Genomic DNA, 25731 nt, shown 5'->3' on the forward strand with positions numbered 1-25731 from the left:
GCTCTTGGATTTCAAAAATGCATAATTACAAATAGCAGCTGGGGTGCAATTTCCAGCATCTATTTTCTTTCCAGCCTCGCGGCCAAACAGGCTGATTTAAAGCTGCAACACGTCTTTTTGATGCACAGAATTTTGAAATGCAATTTGTAATATACTCGGTCATGTGAGGTTTCTTGTTTCCTCTGAATGAACGAGTGTTTACAATAGTTAGCAGCGTGAAAAGGACTTATTATTTGCATTTTCTCTGTGTGGAGAAATTAGAGGATAAAGACACTGTTGTATGTTTTCATTCACATGTCAATCACTCTGCCTCAGGCCTTTTGAAAAGTGTCAGAGTCGATAAGAGGGGTGCTGAAAAACCATACCAGCTACTGTAGCGAACACTGTTGGCTAAATGAAGCTTGCTGTTTCCCCACTCTAAGTGTCTCATCCTCGGGTATCAAATACGTTGCCAATGACACCAAGTCATATCATTAGTGTAGCTGGAAGCCGAGGGGAGGAGGAGCTCACAAAAATCAAATGGATCCCTGTGGTGACAGCTGTAGAGGCTGAGCAGAGCTGCACCAACCTGCAACACTTCTGCAGATACATTAAGAGGGTTTTCTACCACAGCAGCTGGGAGGAAGTGCAATAGGTTCAGCCAAAATTGCTTCTCGCTTCGAGTTACATGGGCCTGTAATTGACTTCAGAAATAAAGTCATATTTTCAAATTAGAGGCGAACAAGTTTGCAAACAAGAGCAGAGGTTCAACAGAACTGAAGTGAAAATACGTCACCGGGCAAAGTCTGTCAGATCTGTTATTGGATTTCTTGGTTTAAAGGATAAGTCTGCCGATATTCTATATTTTTCATGTACATGTAAACAACAAAACCCAGAAAAAACAATAAACTCAACAATGAATTGATCCTATTAACAAGAATTGTCTGTGTAGCAGTGAGGTGTTTTCGGCTTTGTAGCTAAATTGTGGGGAAACTGAATATGCCATGAAATCTCACTTTGTAAAATAGAGTGAATATAACACATCTAGTGTATGGGACTGAAACTGAGTAATAAAAAGGTAGAAATCTCCTGTAAAACCACCGATATTGATGAACAACCCCATGAAACCCTGTAATATGTTTGTTGTGATGTCTAGGGCAGCAAAGAAAAAAAAAACATTCAGCTCTTCAATCTTACAGATAGATGGAGTTTGAAGATATGAGACAAAGCTAAAAAAAAAAAAAAAAAGCGCCACAAAAGCTGCTTTGACAGTCTGGTCTGCTCAGGGTGTTGATGCTGTACACAAGCCAATAAAAACCTTCATAAAACATCTGTTTCCTCTCACCTTGACCAGTCCCTGAGAACAAGCTAAACATACAAGAGGATGAGTGATGCTTGTTTTGGGGTTAAGGTTCATAGTCAGATGCCAGCACTCTGAAAAGTTACCTGATAACATACTGTGGGTATCATGATTTAAAACTTAAGACAAATCCCCTTAAGCCCTCAAACCAGATGTGAATCATCTCTGTAAATTTTGCAGCACGTTCATTTGCTCTGGCTGTGGGCACATGTGAATGGTAACAGTGCAGTGATTGTTTGGTAGAAGCAGGGCAGGTTTAAAAGCAATGCACTCATGCAATTTATATGAAAAGAGGGGTTTGTGTAAAGAAATTCGATTAATGCACTTCAAAGCTCGATTACATTGTGTGCAAAGTAATTAACAGCAACAGTTTTTTGTAAAAAATGAAAAAAAGTCAGCTTTCCTGCTCTCTACGGCTAATGGCTTTCATTCAATTAAAGGTGAACCTGGAGCCATTCCAGCAGAGATTTCATATTTGGTCTTTGCACATAGGAAGTGATGAACGGATGTCTTTGGAACTACTTTCTAAAGAAGAAATAATCCTTTTGAGAACTTTTGTATGAGGGCGTGGAGGTCCTGCAGGCTGTGTAGCCTGTGCATACAATCTGCTTGCATTAAATGGGGAAATTAGAAACAAAAGCCTGTCTGTAATATAAACTTGTCCCAAACAAAGAATCGTTTTTCTCTGTCACTACCTGAGAATTTACGGCCTGTCAGCCCGTTCACGGGGAGTGAAACGTGGCATGTACTTTCATAGTAAAATCTGCTTTGTGTCCTTTGCATTTGGCTGAACTCCTCCAAGAATCATCAAAGTAAAAGAGTGTCACAGTGAAAAGGGATGCAAAATTTAAATGTAATGGATGGAGAAATTCTTTGTTAAGTTTAGAGCTGGATTTGAATGTTGCAAACTTCGTACAACAGTAAATAGAGAGACTGTACATATGAAATAATCAATCAATTTAATCACAGCATAATTCACCTTTTATTGATCATTTGGTGATGTGACTCACTATAAACTGCGCCCACTGTCTTTCACAGCTGAAGCTCTGATGCTGAATAACCACAGGAAGGAACTCAGGAGCAAGACGATAACACGATTTATTATTACCCTTGTATTCCGCTGTTTTTTTTATTGTGCATCAGTGTTATGAGTCAAGCAGATTTGCATCAGCCAGTTGGTGAATGGGTTGTGGTTTCAGACAGGGCTGTAGACAGCATCGTTTGTTCATAAAACGGAACATAAAGAGAGCCTCACAGACAGAGATCGAAGCGGTAAAATAAGTGTTGAGAGCATGAGAGACGTATCAATAATGTAAAGATAATTCATCAGCATTGTGTCTCAGGTTGCCAGTGAGAGCTACTTCAGAGGAAACACTGCAGCCCAGAAAGATTCTCCAAAGACAACAAAGTCTCCCCCGTGTCAGCTCTGTCTTTATGACTGCCGTCTTTTTCGAGGAGGCTTCGTCGAGTCCATTTCCTTTACGACTCCTCATTGGACACACACCAACGTTCCCCCACACCTCACTGTCGCTGTTTCCCTGAACATAATGAGGCGTGGCAAGATGAGACTGTACCTTCTGGCATTTTTGCGATGAAACTTCGTCAAAGAAAAAGTAAAGTACATGGATATGCCCACTGAGTAAAGACTCCATCATTTTCATACAGCAGCAGCAGCAGCAGCAGCAGTAGCAGCAGCACCACATGGTCCTGCAGCTATACCACATGAAAAATTACTTTTGCTGTGACAAAAGCTGCCACCCCCCCCCTTTCTCGCTTCCGCCAAATTCAATTTACTTGTCTCCAAAACACTCTGCTTCCTCTTTGAATATGATAATCTGTAGATCTGCAAGACCCGGTTGAGGCGAGATTCTGGAGATCACATTTTTGTGTAATTATACTGAGAGTTTGGGACAATTAGATCTTGAAATTGTATTAAAAGCTTAGTGGATGATAAATTTACAAATATATTTGGGCAACAACAAACCTGCACAGAAAAGCAGATTTTTATCCAAAGGAAAATATGAACACATCATCTACAAAAGAGGACAACACACACTCTTTGTGTGATGAATTACAGCATCTGTATAATAATGGGCTGGTCAACATGGAGCCTCCTAACCGCATTAAGTGGATATTAAAGCTGCCACTGGCAACTTGATCTGTCAGTGACCCAAAATGACAGTAGTTGGTGACTGACTGGCTGAAACAAAAAGTACAGATGTCTCCGCACATGCAGACTTTTAAGTCTGCATTTCCCGTGAATCAGAGGTCTGTCCAAGACTGCAGTTCATCTAAGTCCAAAAGGGGCCTCAGGCGGACTTTCTCTGGACTTCCAGAGCATCTGGTGTAGACTTTAAAAAAATGAGCCTTAATTCATTGCAATGTGGATGTGAAGATATAAAAGAAAGGAAATAATCTTAATCATAAAGCAGAGGAACTAACCTGTTGGCCATCTCCATCTGGTGAAGAGTTTTACTCCATATACAAATCACTATCTATCTCTGTTCTACTATGTGAAGCAGGAGACCCTGCACATATATTTAACATAAATCCTTGATGTCAATACAGTTAAGAGCCTTTCAACAGTCTACTCTGAGACAGGTCAAGACCTTTTATTCATATTCATGGGAACGAGTGAAGAATGAAGTGCCTTCTCACTGTGCGCTTCAAACCACTCATGGAATAGATCCTTTGCAGATTTAATGTAATTACAGTCCACATGTCTAAAGAAAAACCATTTGGATTCGGCCTTTGAAATTTAAGAAGTTCAATACTCAGAAACAACATAAAATGCTGCCAGTTAACTGTATGCAAACATTTAGCAACACAAATGATGCACAAGATCAGCTGTCAGCCGTCTCTGGAAAGAATAGAAGAAGAAAAGATGGAAAAAATGACAATACCAAGAAAGATTTTGTGGATGTGTGAGAATATCCTTTGATCTGACCTGATTTTTGTCATGAAAAAAAAAAACAAACAAACCACAAAACAGGTTTTTCCTGCATGGAAACATTCAGATCTTCAAATCAAGTTAATTTCAAAATCGAGTCTCAAATGGCCTCACGACGGATACACTGGGAAAAAGGTAAATAAAGCACTCAATTTAGAGAAAAATGAAAGCAGCCACTTCAGTTCGAGGAGTAAAGGGAGTGAAATAACAAATGCTTAGATACTCACAACAAACCCAAACGAACACTCAGGAGAAATGTTTCCTGCAGGGCATCAACGCCGACGTGGTTGCCATTGTTGTTTGCAACATCAAGGTCACCTTAGCAATGACACACGGTGCAGGAGCATCAGCGCCATGTTGGTAACCACAGGCATCTGAAACAAGAAAGAAGAAAGAGTTGGGGGCCACTCCAACCTGAAATCTCTCACTGATCATAAATAAATGAAGAGCAGGAGGGTAGCTAAGCTAAGGATTGCTGCTTTGAAAAAAAATATTTTTGGTGCTTGTGTTGCAGATGGAACATGCTCTTGATGCACTAAGTGTAAGTATTTCCAACTTGGTGCGGTTAAGTACTCTCACAACAGCAACAGATTCATCTCATGTCCCTGGAACAAAAGTAAAGCTCTCTGAAGGGCACACCAAAACGGGAACGTCGCCTCTTTTGTGGATAAATGACAAATAGTAATGTGAAAGGAGAACTCCATCAATTTAGAGCTGCATTTCCATGAAGTTTACCGACTAAATACGAAAGGTCAAAACTGGTAGAGGCAGAGATATCAATACTTTAGTCCCCGGTATCTGACACATTTCACAGAAGCTGGATCCCACGCTCAACTTAAAAGGTTCCGTAATGCATGAAACAAACAAGTCTCAAAGTATAAATGTTTACACCTGTTCCCAATTGGCCTCCTCCTGACTACATCACGTTGCCTCCCTGATCTCTCCCTAACTACTCTGTGGCTTCTGTGGGTCTTTGTTGTCTCGATGTAATGAATTGTACAATCTCTCTTTGAAGGCAACGAGTAGCTGTGTGAAAAATAAAACCAGAGAGAAGTTTTTCATCGCACTCACTTGCAAACCTCTGAACACCTGGTAAACTGCTTCATAAAGCTGTCAGACTGTTGGATTGTCTGTTTTGAGAGTCCCCGCCCACCCGCCACCCGATTCCGCAGTTAGAAAGCAGGCTTCAAATGTTGCTCGGTGATCTGAGAAGTTCTTTGTTTAAGCAGACTCAGTCCTTGATTCAACTTCGTAATAACTTTCAAATGTCAGATATCTTTCAGACTTCATGACCTTTATTGCCTCCGAACTCAAGCCAAGATAACCCTGATGACACATTAGAGAACACGTGGGACGTTATGTATAAAATCTTCATCATATCATGTGTAATTTCATATTGCTGTATACTGATAATCAATTGAGAAACATTTATGGATAAAACAATCAACCAATCCTTGGCTAACCAAGTTAAATTAATACCAAAGAAAACAAGGGGATCAATCGTATTGTCGCAAAACTACTGATTCCTTTAGCTCAATTCAAGGTATCTGGAGCCACAGATTTCTGATCCGGTTCGCTGATGATTGAAATTGCGCCACCGCCAACGTTAGGGAGTATGGTGTTTTTATAACTAACAGAAGGAATAACCGAAGCTAAAAAATGGAACTCAAGTCATGATAAACCGCTCTGTGGCTCTGTCCTGTGTGTTTTCACTGGCGCACATTGTGTTGAAAAACCTCGCACAAGCTTTGGTTCAGGTCAGAGTAGACCAAAGATCACGCTGCGGCATTATGAGACCATTCAAAGACATTCTGTAACTATACATTAGTGTTTTAAGCATCAACCTTAAAGCTTTTAGGCCAAGGTGCAGGTGCTGTTAATGACGCTAAAAGATTTTGAAAATGTCAGCCACAAAATAAAAAGAAAATTACACCCACTGGCTGAATGTACCCCTCCACGTCTGTTGCTCCAGTGCTGACATTCTCACATCACCAAAGGTAATGGAGTAAAGAAAAAGAATGAATCACATCTCATTCTTTAATTTTCTGGGTTTTTACTCCTTGGTAGCCAGCGGGCAGAAAAAATCATTGACTTTATACAAACTTGGTGGAACTGCAGAAAACTTACTGGTAAAGTGATTTGATGTTGATTACAGCAACTGCTGGCGTGCTGAAGGAGCAGGGCTGTGTGTTTCATTCGCTGGGCACATCCTCAGGAAAAAGAAAAAAAAAAAAAAAAAAAAAAAAAAAAAAAAAAAGGAGGGAAATTCAATAAAAAAATGGCCTGACCTTTTCAGTGTAAATGCAGGCAATCGTTGCTGCTTATTTCCCTGTCGCTCTGCATCCAGTCACTGGGGCTTTAATAGAGCAGGCGCTGCTAAGTAAATGATGCGAAAGAGGCAACGAACGCCCTTCAAAATAAAAGTGTAAAGGAAAATTCCACTGATTTTACGCCTCAAAGTCAATCTAGGAGTCACAGCTTGCACTAAACAACAACACTTGGCTGCGGAGGAGTTTTATTAAGTCTGACATCAACCTGATACACAGATTATTCCTAGCTATGTTAATATCTCTGGGTGTGTAAAGCCACTGGGGGAAACAAATCTGGCCAGGACCAATTTATGCCTGGAGAGAAACGTTTGAGTGCTTCATCCATTGTTTTTATAACCGATGGACGAACCTACGAAAACAAAACCCAAACTGTGGTAACCTGTAGCTTTCCTATAAATGTATTTTTAAGTCTCACGCCCTCCTCAGATTCACCTTTGCATCGTGTTCATTGAAAAACGGATCACACTGTGCATTAACATGAGAATGGCAGCCTCGCTGTGCTGCTGTTACAAATGATGCCAGGAGAATGGCTGTCTGCCGTCACTAACAACCACCTTCTGATTGCTACTTCTCATGGAGACGGAGGACCAGCGCTGCAGCTTCATCACCATTTGCCCCAAATGGGAGTCATTTGTTGCCACATGGCATCACGCCTGAGAAGAGCTTATGAGGAGGAGAATCTGCGATAATAGATTTGTGGCGCCATGCCTCCTCGACTCCAGCAGCTGAAAAATTTATGCAATTAAATTTCTAATTTCAGCGGGGTAATCAGGTCAGGACTGTCTGACTTCATTATCAAGAGCAAAGCTTGTTATTAAAATTGAGCTGTGTGAATGATTAATTCACTGCGTTCGCTCGCTGTTGTACAACCTTAGCATCGGTGACCATGAATCTTCGAACTGATCTGAAAGAAGTGATTTGAATCAACAAAGGGACTCTCTGATTTCAGCCTCTGCTGTTTCCACAATCTTGAATTTAGAGGGATGTCGATAAATGACCTGCAAACTATTCAAAATCTTTGGAAAAACTTGGTGCTAACTTTGTTTTCAAAGTTCCTCAAAAAAAGGAAAAATAATAGAATTTGTATTGTTGAATTTGAAGCTTTGTGCAAGAATGACACGTATTTAGTTTAACAAAGAAATAAAAAATCAAATCATGGAGCAAATTACACTTAAAAGTGCATGAAAGAGTGAGAAAATTTGTGTTTTGGCCTTTTTTTTTTGTTTTTTTTTAAGACACTAAAAAACGTCACACGTATGACTTAAATGGGTACAGACAGTATGTCAGTAGATAGGCTGGTTTGAACTGCACTGAAAGCCCATCCATGCACCTCTGATCACAGAGACAGAGAGAACCCCATAAATGCATTATTCAAAATGCAGATGATACTGAGATGATAATGGCCTGCACATTGTCTCCCCTGATTTAATATCCTCACTGAGATCACCGTCCTCCAGCCTCCAACACCTGAACCAAGAAAGAGTGAGCCTCATAATCTTCGCTGCACCACCTGTGCTCAACAAGCAAACGCACCGAGTGTGTTTACACTTCCAGATCCATACCGTCGCAGCGGTCCCCTTCATGCCTCCAGCACTCGGGGGCACAAACACAGCCAGAGAAAGCGCATTATTGATGTTCCTGGATCTGCCCTTTCATGTGTTTGTGTGTGCTTTCTCGAGCCTCCATCCTGGCAGTGTTTTCACGAGGAGAATGATGCAGAAACCCCTGCAAAGAGAGGATGTTATGCCAAAGGGGGGGTTGGAATAAAACAGGTTTCAGTTCATATTAAATCAGGCAGCCAGTAGCTCAGTTTCAGAGGATGAAGGATGAATTTAAGTGAATGGAATTTAAGAAGGGGAAAAATAGGTATAAATGTGTCTGCTGTTGCGGATACTGCACCTGCTGCATGAGAGTGGAGATGTCTCTGCGGCAGCAACCTCATGACAAAAAGGTGAGCGAGGCTTTGATGAGAATCAGTCAGCTTTCATGTGCAGCCAGAGGGGAAGAGAGCCCTGGGAGCCCATCTCATCTATCTCTGCTATAAGAAGAACAGTCGCCTCAGGCACCAACAGACAGCAACTTAAAAAATACACACACACACACACACACAGGCTTGATTTGTTACACCCTTGTGCGTTATACTCCACTGACTTACATTTATTCCCTAACTCCTGATCTAAATTCTCCACGCTGCATGACGAACCATTGCCGTCACCCTTATCTTAAAATAAGCAAAAATTCTGACTCCCCGAGCCTTAAAATAAACCTTTCTTACTGCATGGGAACGCAGAAACACAGATTTCAAACAAACTCGCACAGCACAATTGTTCTGAAATGCAAATTTTTTAGTCAAGACAGAAAAAGAAATATTCAATGAACGTTGAATCATTGCAGTAGCATCATCCACTCTTGGCTTAGAGAGAGACCGTTCCTCATAAAAAAAACAAACAAAAAAACAATAAATAAAACCATTGGAGGCGTTATATTCACTCTGATTACACAGTCTGAACCAAACCAAGAATTTCAATGCAGCAGACAACTCTTGTTACAAGTCTGCTGCATGTGAAAGCTGCCGAGTAAATCATTTCTACAAACACTACAGTGGGTGATCAACAGTGCACATGGGCAACACTCCTAGCAACAGGCAACAACGTGGGCAACAGGGTAAGAAGAAGAAAAAAAAATCAAATGTTCCCTGGCAACAAGGTTTTCCAATGGGATTAAAATAAAGGAACGATGATGATCGTGTTTAAAAATCTGATGTGAAATTATCTTCATTTTCCTGCCTTTCACAGGGAGGTCAGTGGCTAACAATAACAGAGCGTGTTTAAGGGCGTTTGGAAATTGCTGCAAGAGGATGTGCTTGTTGTGATGCAGGTTCATGTGTTATTCCTGCGTGAGAGAGATCTTCAGCAAGAGGCAAAGTCGACACATTTCCTTATATTTCAAGATGATGGACCGAGTGTTTCTCCTATCTGAAACACGCAGACATAGATGGGACCAATGCAGCTGTATGGGTTGCTTGTTGCTGTACAAACAATGTAAGCGTCCCCACCCACAGAGCACCAGGGATCACTGAATGCTTTGATGAGTCTGAAAATTATCCGTTATGACAATCACCAAATCTCAACGCAACTTAAGCGAAATGTCGGGCAGCGCTTTCCAACATCATCAAACCACCAAATGCAGAAAAGAACAGGGTAGATGCCGGGAGAATTTATGTCAAGGAGCAATGATTTAAGATTCTTTAAGACTTTATGTTGGGTTTTTTTTTCCTTTAATTTGTCACCCATTTGTAGCTTGACTTCACTGTTTTTATTCCTTTGTAATTAGTTTGGTGAGACTGTGTAATCATGTTGTCACCCCTCCACCCACTCATTTGGCCTTTAAATCTAAAGTCCACACAGATGGGCTTCCTATGGTCAAAATCTTACGAAACAAAGGACAGAGATCCAGGCTCGATGTGTTTGATCTAATTCTTCAATTCTTCGATCAATTTGGACGCCTCTGGCTAAGCATTAGCAGCAACACTATTAACTTAACCGAACCCAGAAGCAAATACCCATGCAGCTTTGTGTAAATCTAAATGAGATCTGTGATTTTTGAAGTGTTGCTTCCTGTTTTAAACACATTAAGAAAGGAGAGTGAACTTGGATTATGTTTACTCTTCCTTGAATACAAACAGGAGCTAACTGACAAAACATAAACATGGTCTGCATTGTCAGGTGTTATTTGTAGCCATAACAATGTCCCTGTTGATAAATACCAATGAGCTCAGACTTTAAAAAAAGATAAATAGGAAAACAAAAAAATAAACTAAGAATCATGTGTTTCATTTTAATAAGAACACCAGCAGTTAAAGCTACAAAGAAGTCTACAAGGTAAATTACTGACGCTGAGGCAGTCAATGAAAGGTTTCTGGAGTCTTTACATATGCAGGCTGAAAAAGAAAATGTGCTGAAGGTAAGAAAGCCTTGAAATGTCTGTTTTCTGTCAGGGGGGTGATGTGGCTGGTGATGTGGATGTACACAGTGACTGTAGAGCAGTCCAGGAGGCCCAGCTGGTGGGCTACGGGATGGCCCGGTTGGGTCTCTTTGGAGGGGGAGGGGGCATTAGCTCAGCGTCTGGGTCTGGCGGGTGTTTCCGGTTCTGAGCACAGCGGTCCACATACTCCAACAGGATTTCCTTAGTAACGGGCTCCTGGATGCTTTTGCACACAGCTGGGCAGAGGGAGAATAAACACACAGGAGGAAGGAAGTTACTACAGAGATGATGACAGACTCTTCCACCAGCAGAATTTATGTCTCAGTCAGTTTAGCACTGTACTGTATTTTCAAGAATTATAACTTCTCCTGTAAAGACATGGTTTATGCATTCTAGAATGTGAAGCTCGACTAACATAACAACCGTAACTACGGGGGGCGGGGCTTAGCGAACCGTCAGGAATGGTTCCGGAACTGTTCTTCCATATTCTTTATCATCATTTAAACTTTTTCCTCGAAATGGCGTCCACAAGTTTGCACCCTCAACTTCAATGTGAAAGAACCAGGTATTTTCCAGCAGATACACGCTGACGATACAACTCGACTTTCCTCCTGATCCAAACTGTAGGTGGGCTCCAACTTTCAATCGCCTCACACTATCTATCAGGAAAATCAATGGGACTTTTACTTGTGAGGATCAGAGGAGCCCAAAATGCCTTTTCCCACTTCAACAACTCTACTGGCACATTCAAGACCACGGTATGACACCAGCAACACGTAGATGACTATGCACTATTTCCTAAAACACAGTGTTTGTTTTCAGCCTGAGGAGAAATACACTATCTGTCTAGATTTTCGATAAAAGGTACTTTAGCCATCCGGGCTCCAAAGCAGCAGAACAGGCTGTCTGAGGCTCTAAAGCTTAATAATTCAGGACTATCTTTTCTATCTTCTTCTATCAATTCAGTTCATTCTTTAAATGTATTTTCTCTCGCTTGTGCTTCTTGTTTTTATTGCTTCAATTTGTACTTTATTGTGCCAGCTTGTACTGCACAGTAAAGTCAGCATTTAGGTAACTGCCACACAAACAAGGTTTATTACTGTGGTAAACTATTATTTTTGCATTCTTTCTCCATCTTCTCTCTTTGTTTTTCACCATTTGTTTCAAGAAGCTTTTACAGCTGTGCAATTTAGAGAGTCGACCGATTTTTCTTTTATTGAACTGTGAAACTAAAATTACTTCTGCTCTTTAAAATGAAACAGCAGTTCAGCCACTACATGAGTTGATGACCAGCCTTCAAAACATTTTTAAAATCAAAAACTTTTACAGTAACTTAAAAAAAAAAAAACCCCAAACCATTTCATCAAAATATAGTAAGTAAATCATATTATACTCTCATTCAAACATAGCCCATTGCATTAGATAAAATCAGCCATTAATCGAAGGCTGACGGGTTGTTATTCACTCAAACAGAGACACAGTTAGAGGAGACGGTGAGATATTAATAAATAACTGTTGGACGTCTCACCCATGGCTGTATCGTAGGAGTTGGGGAAGCTCTTGTCCACCCTCTGCCTCATGAACACCCAGCTGTTGTTGGCAAAGTTGCACTCGATGATCTTGTTGTCGTACTGCTTCAGCTCTTTAGTGGCCTGTGCAGACAAAGATGAAAGGACACAGATGGTCTGTACTTTCACAACACAGAGTGAAAGAAATACCAGTGTCATTTTAGAAATACTGTGAGGTATTTTCTCGCAGCCAGAAGCTGTGATGGTCCGGTCTACACAAGATTTGTCTCGTCTTATTGGAGTCACAGACTTCAATCGTTATAACAACTCTCAGAGACTTTGCTGCATGAACGACTGACACATGAGACTACATTTAAAAAAAAAAAAAAAAAACACGAATATGCTGCACAGTATCATCTTCACTTTTGCTATTTCTACTTACCAATGGACACTTTTAAAAGCAGTTAAGAGTCAAAATGAAGCTTGAGGCAGCTCGGAAGTCAACGTCAAAATGCAGTTAATGGAATTTTCTAAGAGGAAAAACAGCTACGGTGACTGCGATGTGTATTCAAACATAAACGCAGACAGATACTCACAAGGTGCGAGCGTCAGTATCTCTATGATGTAGCCCTGAAACAAAACAGTGCAACAGCAGTTCCTGCTCGTCTAACTGAGCTAACAGAGGATCACTGTCTTATTGCATCACGTTCTGCTTTGAAAACAAAATCAGCTCTCCCTGAGCACACTGTAACACTGTTGAATTATATGAAAATGGCACACGATACTGAAGATCAAGTATGAGTCAAAGAAGACATTTGAGCATCTGTTGTTTATTTGTCGAGGGACTGTGTCTCACTGAGAGGATTCTCAGGACTTGGAAAATGCAAATCCTAGAGCTGCTGGGAAGCAAAAAGTGCAGCTGAGATGGTGTAATGGTGGGGCTTTTAAAGAAATCAAGTGCACAACAACATGAGTCACTGTGACGCGCTCGTCTGTGATTCTTCACCCTGACCTCACAGAAAGACGCTGCTCGGAAAGACTGCGTGGAGACTCCGTAGACAAAGAGGCTGACCTCTAGGGTTCAGTGTGAACACGTGACCTGCAGCCAAGGTCAGAGCGTGACCACTGCTGCCAGGAAAGCGTTGGTGTTTGGCAAGTCACAAAGATATGAACTAAGAGCTTGTCTGATCCTGGAGTGTGGGGCATCTGGGCTCACAGCGGGGGGTCGAGATCACACAGGAAGCAAGAAAGTGTGTGAGGAAGGAAGACGGAAAGGAAGGGAAAGAATACATGCCAAAGAGAGAAACTCTAGGTACTGAATTCAATATGATGACTTTAATTCCTAACTCATTAGAATGTAAAATGACTCCAAAACATCTTTGTTTGAAGACACACAGTATATTAATAAGACCGACTGTACACTAGACATCTCTTTATTTGGAGAAGAACGGCGGACGATCTAAAGCTGCGACAGAATCTCTAAGCTCTCCTAAGGCTCGACACAGCACGCTGCCAGAAAACTGTGAAAGGCAGTACAGGCAGGCGGGACTCGCTGCTGCAAGCTGGGATCTCTTCCTGCTGGTGAAGGGTGACATGTTGGCTGCCATTTTTCATCACCACTTGGTGCTTAATCCGTCCAAATCTGTCTCATTATGGCAGCACACGTGTGCCACCAGTTATCAGGGACTTTGGCAGTCAAACTCTTCATCAGCCAGTGTTAAACTATTGCAGAAGAGACAAGCTCGGCCTTTCTATTCCAATATAAAGATTATAATTATCATTAAATTCAATTATTTTAAGGAATACTACGAATAAGTAGGAAAAGGGTGCAAGCGCTCATTGAGCATCCTTATTTCTTGTATTTCTCATGATTTTAAAATTATTTCATCCCAAAAACATATTCTTGCGAGAGCTGCAGAAAATAACTCATAAAATTATGTTTATTTGATTTTTTTTGACATTATGGTTTCATATTCATCACCACATCCTATTTTTCATCATAACACCTCGGTTTTATTAAGTCTGAGTGGGTACACTGGGTTTCGAAAGGTGTTTCTCATTAGAAAAAGCAGCAGTTTTTGGTGAGGAAATATCGGAATCTAAATTCCTGGTTCCGGATCTAAATCTAACATAAAGACAGGGAGAACGTGACCAATGCTGGAGAATATAGTTTCCAAACAAGCACAGCATTCTGTCTGCTATTTCATGCAGTAAAGCAAAAACTGAGAGAAAAAACTAACAATACTTTATGACATCTGACCTTTTACCAGCCTGAGCACCACAAAGACAGCCAACCTGCTTCTTTGTCAAATATTGGAATCCGTATGGGCCGTTGTACCAGGACACTGTGCCACAGTTTATTACAGGACTTTCACAGAGATAGCGACACGGATGAGTAAACATTCGAAGTTTGTAATTTCCTTGAATAGCTTGCTTTGTCTTCCCGGCCCTGCCTTTGTTTCATTCCAGACTTAATCAGAACCGGCCCTGAGGTCTGAGACACGGCAGCACTCGGGCCCATTTTAATAACGAGAAACAAGATGAAATAATATAGGATATAAGATGCAAAAGTAAGAACATGAACAAACACTCCCTCAGAGGGAACAACACGGCTGATGGAAAAAAAAATCAAAAGTAATGTTCAATCTTTAGTATATGCTTTCAAACAGAATACATTAGATGTTTTCTATCCATTAATATCAGCTCCTACTAAAATATACACAAGTCAACAGAATGACTCAGCAAACAGTGTGAATTGTGAAGTTAAAATAGCTGCTTCACATGCTGTATTATCCACAACGTAATTACTACCAATTACAGCTAGATGTGGCCTTAAATAGCTGTGTCACAGAACAAACACGCGAGTCCAACGACTCAGCGACTCCTCGCGAACCCAGTAAATGACGTCAGCGTCAGATCTCTGGTGAATATGCATTATACCGATCATTACCCCACACGTTCAGATTGACTGTCACATCAGAGCTGAGGAGAAAAACGAGGTAGTAATGTGTAACTGAGGCAAATGACGGGAAAGCAGGCGTTCAGCAAGAAGTTCAGCAAGACACAAGAAACAAAATAAATGCACAGACTTCCAGTACACAACCCACAGATTTGTGTTTTTACTTTTTCTTTTTAATTGATTAGTTTGTTTGAGTTTGTTGTGCAGTTACTAACAGTATTCACACGGATATTAGTCAAAAGCTGTGGGCAAAAAAAATGAACGGAAAATGAAAACTTTTTGAAAACTTTTTAACATATTTTAATTAACCTTCAATGTGAAAGTGTTACTGTTGATTAAACAGAAAAACATTTGATCTCAGGCTCACTCCATATGCATCACTTAATGATGCGCATGGAGTGGTACAAATTGGTGAAATCATTGAAGGTAAAAACAGTCAAAGGCACTTCAGCACTCAGCAGGTGAAACTCACGCTGCCAAACTCTCACCGCTTCATCAAAGCTGCCGGTCTTTGACAGAGAACTGCTCTTATCTCCGTCTCTGGTGACTACATCTGTAAGGCTCCATTCAGATTATTTATGATTAATGAGATGTACTCACAGGCCACATGCAGCTCCGCACAGGAAGCTGACTGCATGAAACTGTGAAACCAAACCTAAATGGGGAATCAATAGCTATTACTTCCACCAGGCTTTAGCAAATTCTACCTTTTCTACAAGTCAGACCTGGAATAATGCAGGGACCCATTATGACTGAAAGCTCCTCTTATTCTCAGACACTATGGATTGTATCAGGAGCGGAAATTAGTGGCAGCTCTCGGGGGTGGGAATCTCCAGCAATTAGAGGACCTGCAAATGATGGTTCTATCAAGTGTCGATTAAAACAATTCTATACTCAATTAAGGGGGGGGGGGGGGGGGGGGGGTGAGCTCTTACCCACTGATTTGCATTGGTAAACTAATGTACTACCAATACTTTTGCACTTAACAATAAATAAATGCATCTGAATGTGAAGTAATCCTTCACATTAATAGGCTTTTACCTGACCTGAAATGTATGTTGACACAATGGCTTTCACCATTAGCTAAAAAGTATAAACAAAATGTTTGTAACAGGGCAACAAGCACAAATGATCAGGTCGTAAACAAGCTGATCTTTGAGCCAGATGAGCTGCCACTTTACACCAGACACTCTGGTCTAGTAATTTCATTCTTCAAAATAAGTTTGACTAACCTGGGAGTTGATTTACAACCCGCCTGATGCTTTGGCCTTCATACTTAGGGATGTTGCTGTGCTCCCAGATCTCACCAGTTATTTTCGTGATTACAGTGCTGTACAGTGGTAGAATGTGCTTTAGTTGCAACACACAGTCATTAAAACTGATAAACGCTCAACAGAAGGCCACAACACTTAGGAGACTGACCACATTATTACATTTCTTCCTTTCTAAGGAGATACAATGCAGATGAAATTAGTACATTTTGCAAACATACACGTGATAACAACTGTATCTTTAATAGATGTTAATAAACAGAAATGTTTTTCATAATTAATCCATTTTCAGTAAATGTTCATTAAGTCTGGAAGAGAAAACACAAGCTAGACAAAAGGTTCTCAAAAGGCCTGCTCTTTCACAATAGCTCCTCTTTTGAAAGGCTGAGTTGATAAATTATCACAAAAGCTCCCTTGCAAAATTAATTTTAGCAATTCCCTGTAGGCAGCAAAAGTGTAAGGAATTACAACAATAAGGAGCCTCATGGTTTTCACGAAGATTAGGACATTTTTCTAATTACAAAAAAAGTTGGTTTGATTTCTTTTTTCCAGTAGCTGCGTGATTTCAAAAGAGCTGGAAACTGGATGTGCCTCAAATTATATCTATCTGACATCTTGACATTTTTCTCATGCCCATGAGAAAGGCAATGCATATCAAAACTACTCAGTTTTAGAGCACTGCAGGCCACAAACAAACACTCACAGACTGTGCAGAGGTGGCTCTACATGTCAGATTTATCAGGAACATTATTCAGGCAGCCAAAGTCGCCATGTCCTGTGCTGGCACGCAATTACCATTTTTTAGCATATTCGCACTTGGGACTGACTGTAAAACACGCTTCACAACAAAAATAGCAGCATGAAAGCCGACAGAAGATGACCTCAGGGCTGCAGCTTTTTGCTCTGTCTCCCCGAGAGGAGCTTAGAGATCGAGCAGCAAACAGAGACTCTACCTTGTTCAGTAACAGAGCCCAGGGCTGATACATGGGAATCTGGCACAACAGTGACAATTCCAGAGGGAAGAGAAACACTCATTTACTGTGTGTCGAAACCAAGACTGTGACTGTTAGAAAGCCTACACATACTACGTGTCATTTAGTCAAAATTTCCATATAGATAGAAATCGAAGAACAAATGCAAAGTTACTAACCTGTTACTCCTAAACTCCTTCACTGCTCCAGACCAGTGAATTTCCATAATAATACCTTTATATAGATGAGATGGTAGTTATTATGAAGTGCACTTGACTCTGTGTGCATTACTGCAGGTCAAAGGTCTGATGATGTACTGTGTGAGTGATCCCATACAGCATGACTCTGTGTATTCACACAGACAATGTGCAATCAGGAAACCCTTGAACTCAATCTCATTGCCACAGTAAGAGATCTTACTGATGGTACAGTAAACATACTTAGGTGAGACTGAGCTGCCATGATTAGTTAAATAATCAATTTGTTGAGCGACAGAAATTTCAACCAACTCTATTTCAACATTAAACTGTTTGAATCATTTTTCTGATGGTTAATGGTTCTTCCTTGTTAAGACCAACAGTCAAAAACTCACAGATGTTCAATTTATCATGATATAAAACAAAGTAAAACACATTAGAGAAGGTGAGATGAAAAAGGTATTTTGCTAAATATTTGGTGGATACCTTTAAATCTCAGCGGTGTTCACTTTGTTATATGCTTTCCACAAGACTAAAATCTTGTGTCATGTTTAAGGGAAGCTTGAAAAGCAAAAGGGGCTTTGGCTCGTTGGCACAAGGATGAATTCAACAAAACAACACATTTATTTTCTCACCTTCATCTTTGCAAAGGGCCTGTCATAGTTGCCGACGTAGAGCAAGCCGACAGTCTGTGGAAGCAGCCTACAAAGACAAAAAGATCACGGTTAACACCCTCAGCACAGGATCTCAACACCAGAGTATCTGAATGGTAACAACGGTGCAAAGAAATCACTACGCCTCTTCCATTTTCCAGCTAGTAACAGAACGGCAGAGATGTGAGATTACACCTATCTGAGCCCTTCTGTCTCTCTGTGCAGCTTCGTGTTTCTAAACTTACAGAGAGAACCACAGTATGGGCACGTTCAGAGTCCAATGCAATAATAATTCTGTGGAACACATACAGAGACTGAACACGAGGTCATGGCATTATACTGTTCTGTGACTGTGAGCCCCCCGCGCAGTTCACTGAGACTATACTGGGGTACATATATATATATATATATACTTGTGTGTGCATCTCTCGGTACCATGAACATGTGTCCGTGCACATGTGTGCCTCATCCAAGAGATCACGCCCAACAGATGTCTTAATCACACACTGCTCCCTACCTCCCTCCACCAAAAACACCCCCACTGTGCCCGTTGTTATTTCCAGACACTTTGTCTGCCGTTATGTGTGCCACAGACTGAGTGTACGAGCACTGGTTTCATATTAGTTCACCATTTTTAGAACAGAAATAAGGGGGGCTATTGAGCTAAATTGAAGGGTGAACCACGTAGTCTGATGCACCTCATTCAGAGATTTCAGTTCGAGCTGAAACCGGAGACCGTCCTTCCAACCACCCCAACTCCCTCCTGTGTAATGATAGCTAGCACAAGCAGGAAGGAAGCAGCAGTAGACATTAAGAGAGCCAAATAGCCATGCAGTGATGGACACTCTACAGACCTTACAACGCCAAGGGAGACAGAGATGGATCCGTCACTGGAGCTATTAATACTTTTGACTTACGCATTGTGTGATAAATGCTTCTTTCCTAAACCTGCAGGGCTCAAAACAAGAAAATTTTACTCATGATGAAACGGTTTTCTAAAAAAAAAGAAACATATCAGTGAGATTTTACCAAAGGCAACAGAACAGATGAGGAAACAGATGAAAGTAAATATCAGAGAGTCCAAAAAGGACTCTTTTGGTTCACAAGCTGCTGATGTTCCACTGAATGTTAAAGGTTCATGTGTTTAACTGAGATAGTCCCACTGTCTTAAATTACACCTCAATTTTCATCTGAGGTAGGGCCAAATGAATTATGTTAAAATGAGAAACCTCAACAGCACAGAACAGTGATAAAAACAGACTCAGGCTCAAACAGGCGTTTTTTTGTTAAAACAATCAAGAAGCTGTTAAATGTCACCGTATTTCAGAACCGCATGCAATCAGACCTGAAACAGCTGGAATGATATGTCAAATAAATTATGAATCCATGCAAGCAAAAAAAAAATCCAAAAAACAATCACGCACAAATACACCTCTGTATAGGTAAATTTTTTTTTTTTTTTTTACAGATTAAGCAGTTGAGTAATATACTCGATTTCACTGATCGCCTGGAGAAGAGATCTACTGTACTGGCCTGAATATGAGACAACCACAATGCCCAGCTGTTTTGGCACATACTGAGCCATTTATAAAAATAAAGTGCACAATATATTCATCTTCAATAGGAAGAAATAGGCTTCAGGCTGAGTGCCATAGACTGGGAAAGGAGGTCGGGAAGCATGTTGGTACCTCTGAGAGTTTCTGGCTCAGTGGCTCGGGGTGCGTCTGTGGGGAACTGTAAGGAGCCCTTTCATTAATCCTGTTTCTGTTCGGAAAATCAATATGTGGAACTCTTTACCCACAGAACTCAACATGGATCATAAATGGGATCATGGAAACAGCTTTTAAACAGGTATCAGTCTGGTTTTCACGAACGATCTGGAGCTTGTTATTGAGTTTTATACTGTGTTGGATGGGCTTTCTCTCTGAGTGTTCTCTATTTATATAAATGCAGATCAAGTAATGGGCACTGCAAACAAGCTGGGGCTATAACTACTGTGGTGTGTGGTTTTGGTCTATAAAAAAATCCTGTTAACTTTAAATAATTATTGAGACACTGACAAATGCATTGTTGATTTTATTTTAGAGAGAAAATAGAAATATCAAATGTTGCCAAGATCATCCTTTAGACAAGAGAAGCCATTATTGTATGTGGAAAACAGCGTGAAATCAGATATTAAAATTCATAAAATGTGTATGCAGGCAACATAGTCCCCATGATATTATGCCAATTGGATACACCCAGGTTACTGGGGACGCCAACTGCAGAAATCTTTGTGTCCATACAGAGAAATCCACTCATGGGAGTTTGGAGTCCAAAGACAGGCTCCATGTTTGTTGTGCAGAATCCCTCATGTTTGTGCTGAGGGCTGAAATGCTGCGAGAGCTCTCCTGACATCTCAGATCCACTTGCTGTGAACAACACTACAAGTGCTATGAATGTCTCTCTCATCCAAATCCTTCTCTGCAGCTTACAAAAATGCCGTGCCAACTGTTTTACATCTTACAATTGAAACTGCAGGAAAAAAAAAACTTAATATTGAATTTTCAGATGATTATTGGCAAAATGTGGAAAACACACCAAACACCCATCCTGGGAAACTCTAATTTGTTCTCTATAACACCAAATGTAAACAGTAAGAAGTTACATAAATGCCAGAAATGTTGAGGTGAGTGTGGAATTGATGTTGATCTCTCACGTACCAGGAAAGGCATGTAAAGTACTACAACAAACCTGTTTGTTGTAAGAGCTGTTTGGTACACTATTTCTTTGACAAAAATGTGAACGGAAATGACAGATATCTGGTTGAAATACTGTTAGTAGCAAACAAAAAACCTATTACAAGAAACTGGTAAAACCACGGCCAAAGGATCACTGGTGAAATCCTCTTAATGGAAAAAATGGACGCATACCTTAAGACTACAAGAAGCGCAACTGGAAGAAAAATGGGGAAAATTGACAAGAGTGAAAAGGCGACATCAGAACAGAAACTAATCCATCAACAGGGCGGTATGGATGATGGAAAAACTGTGAACGAATTTCCCAAAACCTCAAAAGCATTTATCATGTGTTGTTCTTAACGTCACTTCGATACTTTTACATCAGCGCTCAAGAGGACGAGTACCTGATGGCGAAGTGACTGACTGTGGATCCGTTACACAAAATACGGATTGGGATGCTGTAATGACACTTGAGTCCACAAGTGTGGAGAGCCAATCCAATCCAGTCAGACAGCACCGTTCCCCCGTTCTGGGTCTTCAAAGTCACTACACACCTAATGAGTGATGATGTAACCATTAGTCATTGCCTCTTCAGACAGAATGCTGGCTCAAATTATCCATAATTCAAGCAATCTATACAATACCTAAGACTGTTCAACTCCACACTTGGGAGGGGCGATATCATGCTTTCTGGAATCGCTTCAGCTTTCCATTTTGTCCTTTTCCTCCTCTGCACTCTTCCTGCCTCACAATAATCGCCGTCTGCCTCTCTGCTCGCTCTCAGAGAAGGTAATAAGACTTGCAAGGCTGCATGCCTCAGTGGTACACAAAGACGTGCTCAAGGATTGATTGTGTGGGCAGACAAATAAACAGTTGTTACCTCCTTACATGTCTGTCCATCTCTCTCTCTCTCTCGTTTTCTCCCTCTCAGACTGCAACTAAGGTGAGATTTGAAAACCTACACCAAGAGCGAGGTCTGAAGAGTGCTTCTCCTCCTCAAAGTCATCTTTTGGGGAAATTTCAGAATGTTCTCAAACGGCAACAATAATCGTCTGTTCTCCCACACACACAGAGGGAGGAGTCAAGAAGCTGACTAGCTGGCCGGCTGGCCGGCCTTGGAGTAAGATGAGTGACTGTGCCCTGCTGTGATCCTCTCAGTCTGCTGTTGGTGGATTGTGGCAGGCTCATGGCTACAAAGCTGGGACAGTCACTGAGGTCACCTGGCTCTCAGACGAAAAGGCAGCATGACCAGAGAGCTGACAGTTATGGGTCTGTTTGCACTCTCTCAGACAATACTCACAGACTGAGCTGCAGCAAAGCACACAGAGCAAAGAGATGTGCATTGTGCTGACAGAAAAGAAAAAAAAAAAGACAAGACTGTGAGGCTACAGCCATGCTAGCAGCTCTGTCAGACTGAACTTAGGTGCAATAGTGCTTTGAGCTGAATCCCAATGTCAGCTAAAACGCTCAATTAGAACTCAACCCTGGCACATGATAAATGGACTACATTTATATAGCACTTTTCTAGCTTAAGCAAAGCGCTTTATAATTTGCTTCATATTCACCCAGTTTACACAATAGTTGCTGAGACCATGCAAGATGTTGACCTCCAGACAGTTCAGCGTCTTGCCCAAGAACATTTCAGCATGTGGACAGGAGGAGTTATTAGTGGACGATCTGCTCCACCTCTTCACCCACAGCTGCCCCTGACAACATACTGTTGCTTAATTTCCTATGATAGCATGCTAACTTTTGCTAACTAGTACTAATCATAAAGTGCACCTAACAAACTTAAATGATGGCATTAGATGAAAGTTATGGGAACACCAGAGTTACCACAATTCATTCTGAGGTGGACATGAAAGGTCTGTACCAAATTTCATGGAAATGTGTTAAAGGTTGTCGAGACATTTCACTAAAATATATAAATATATACCACCTAGTGGTACAATTAAGGGGCTCACTACAATAAGGAGGCTTCATCCTTTGGGAAACATGAATATCTGTGCAAAATGTGATGGTGAAATATTTCAGTCGTCAAATGACCAACAGACTGAAACTGCCCACGACACTGGACACAAATAGCTGTTGGAATAAATGAACAGTTTCACAACTAGTTTACAAATACATACACATCCAAGGCCTCTAATTACCTGCAGGAAATCAATTGTCTTTTCTGGGGTAGAATTGTTTTTTTTCTGCAGAGCTGTGATGTTTACCAGGGTGAAGGCTAGGATGAGCACTGGTACATCTGAATAATTTATACAACAGAGGATAATAAACATAAAACTGGAGAAAAAGGAAAGGGCAGTAGTGTTTGTCTTTGCACATAGAGGTGCATTCAGTAAGAAAACATTTTCTGGGATTGCAGACAAAATGTATGTAGACAGTGAAAGAAATGAACTTTTGCAAACTAAGCCCCAAGGCAAAATGAAAACACAAGAAAAAAAAATGGCATTAAAAAGGAAGGATTAATGTCAAAGAAATTCAGTGCATGTCTATGAAAAGCATGCTTTTGACACCAGCACACATAGAGACTGTACGTGTGTGTGTGTGTGTGTTTGGATATCTCCAAGTAATCCTGTGCGCCACAAAATGATAGGTGCTATTAGATTCATCAAGGAGAGCGTTTCCCTGGCAACAGTGACTTACCCTTCTCCTCCCACTTTGGTGATCTTGAGGCGAAAGTCCACAGAGTTGAGACTGGGGGGCTTCCACTTGAGAATGTCATCACACCTCCCTGGCTTGTATCTCTGCAGAGACACCCAATCCAACCCCGAAAGAAAATTACAACATAGAAGATGGTGCGGTGAATAAATATGAAAACTGCTTTCATGGCCTGCATGATGACACTGTGTTTTCATGAGTCGTTATTCATTTTTGTCAGCCCGTAACACTGCAGAATTAATGGCTGAGTAATTTGTGAGCTGAGAAGATTTTTTTTTTTTAAGCAACAGTTTATGAGCTGAAAACGGTCGCACAAATTAGGGTCCATTGTGATACACTGATGGTATCTATCCATCTGGAGCAGGAAGATGTGGAAATGAACTGATTTTAGGTCAAAAATTAGTCTCTGGATATAAACAACGTCACGAAATGCAAACAAGTTCCTGACGAAAACAGAGAGAGCTAATTAAAGAATTTGTTCAAGGACTCCGCATTTGAAACGAAATGATTATAAGTGGAAAATTGCATGGTAGGAGCACAAGAATAGATATGTAAATATAATTAGAGGCTGACAAATTATGATTCAACGTGACTGCATTTTTCACACAACACCGTGCAGCAACATATGACACACACAAAACATAATGCTTTCCTCCACCACTATGATTATTTATGCGTCCCTGACATTTAGGAGGACATGAAACAAGTGCACTGGAACATGAGAAATGTAAAGGCATGGCGGGTGGAGGCGGGAACAGATGACCAGATTCTGTCACAGTCAGGTTGCCCGGTAACAGAAGTCTACTCCAAGGAAATGTGTGGAAAACAGACAGGATTCCTCAGGAGGACCTGCGCTGTCACAACACATGACCAAATGAGGAGTTCCTGGCTCCACCTACGTATGGCCTTATGGCAGTTTAAAAAAAAAAACAAAAAACACAACTTTAAATCATCATGGGAAGAAAAAAATAACACAGTGCCACGACTTGACTCCTCCACAAACACAAGGCTGCTGAGCTTGCTGAACAGCATGAAAATCTTAGAGCCTGACACAAAGTTTTCCTAATGATTTTCAATCAATTCAGGGTCAAGACCTGTCTCCCTAGAAATTGTACTCATATTGTCTGATTATGCAGCCCACATTTTACGTCCAAAGGTCACTGCCATTGCAGGAAGCAGGGAAAGTTTTTTTTAATATTGGGTGTCCGCCAAACCCGAGTCCAATCTGAAACTTATAATTACTTAAATGATGATTAAATATGAAACTGGTGTGAAGCAACCAGCTACGGAGAACAAAAAGAGTCTGTTCACTATATGTACAGTGCTGTTACTACACAATCTTTGGCAGGGTACTGACACTGGCTTGCAGAGAGCGCATAAACCCAAAAACAGTTTTATTTCAGCCTGATATCAAGTTACGCATGGAATTAACACTAATTAGTGACAGCTGAGAGGACCTCTAGCCGGACAGCTTCTCAGGCGGCACTACCTGAATTATTTTGTACCTTTGCCTTTGCTAATAAGAAAAAGAGAAGCCTATAGAGGATCAAATCATGTGTTTTTTTTCACATTCACACACTAATTTTCACTCACATTTAGTGACATTCTGCACCTCAGAAGCCCACCTGTCATTGCAGAGAGCAGCGCTGCAACACTGGCAGGCTGAGGTGAAGAAAACTCAGCAGAGTGCAGTAAAGAAAGGATTGGATTTTGATTAGGTTCATTTTAGACGGCATTACACGGCACCAAGCCCTTAAAATAGATCCGGCTTGGCATCGATATTGATCCTCAAGATCAGCTCAGGACTCTCTTCTAGTCTATACCTGCTCCAAACGAACACAGTCAAAGGCGGGGCAAAAAGCCTGCCATTAAAGCCTCCCCCTGGCTTCTGTGTGTCTTGACACAATGAATCATGCACATGGGGATAACAGTGCATATGTCCGCACAGTCTCACCTTGTGTTGCACTTGGTTATTATTATATATTTTATATATTATTGGCTACTATTCACATGAAAAGTGACCAAAAAAAGAGAGAGTTTGAGAAAAGCTCAAACTCTCATATCTCTGTAGACCAGTGGGGTAAGACATTGACCATGTCCTGCTCAAACACATCCCTGCACGTCGGACACAGTATTTTAACGTGATTTTTAGAACAAAGGCAAGACCAATCACACTGTAAAA

General features: G+C 40.9%; 1 protein-coding gene across 3 annotated transcripts in view; it reads right to left on the reverse strand.

Annotated features, from left to right (window-relative positions):
- Positions 1–10442: 10442 nt before the first annotated feature.
- rngtt (RNA guanylyltransferase and 5'-phosphatase) overlaps positions 10443–25731 on the reverse strand; it is a 71831-nt gene continuing 56542 nt past the window's right edge. The window contains exons 13-16 of one of the 3 annotated variants that reach the window (XM_041064409.1): positions 23535–23635; positions 18145–18211; positions 12132–12255; positions 10443–10839 (exon numbers count right to left, since the gene is read on the reverse strand). In XM_041064409.1, coding sequence (XP_040920343.1) covers positions 10688–10839; positions 12132–12255; positions 18145–18211; positions 23535–23635 — 444 coding nt within the window. In that variant the 3' untranslated portion in view covers positions 10443–10687. Of the gene's footprint in view, positions 10840–12131; positions 12256–17491; positions 17547–17592; positions 17658–18144; positions 18212–23534; positions 23636–25731 lie in introns of those variants that run through there. The other 2 variants (XM_041064411.1, XM_041064410.1) reach the window with 2 other exon arrangements.

Source organism: Toxotes jaculatrix, chromosome 19 (assembly GCF_017976425.1).
Source record: "Toxotes jaculatrix isolate fToxJac2 chromosome 19, fToxJac2.pri, whole genome shotgun sequence".
Classification (NCBI taxonomy): Eukaryota; Metazoa; Chordata; class Actinopteri; family Toxotidae; genus Toxotes; species Toxotes jaculatrix.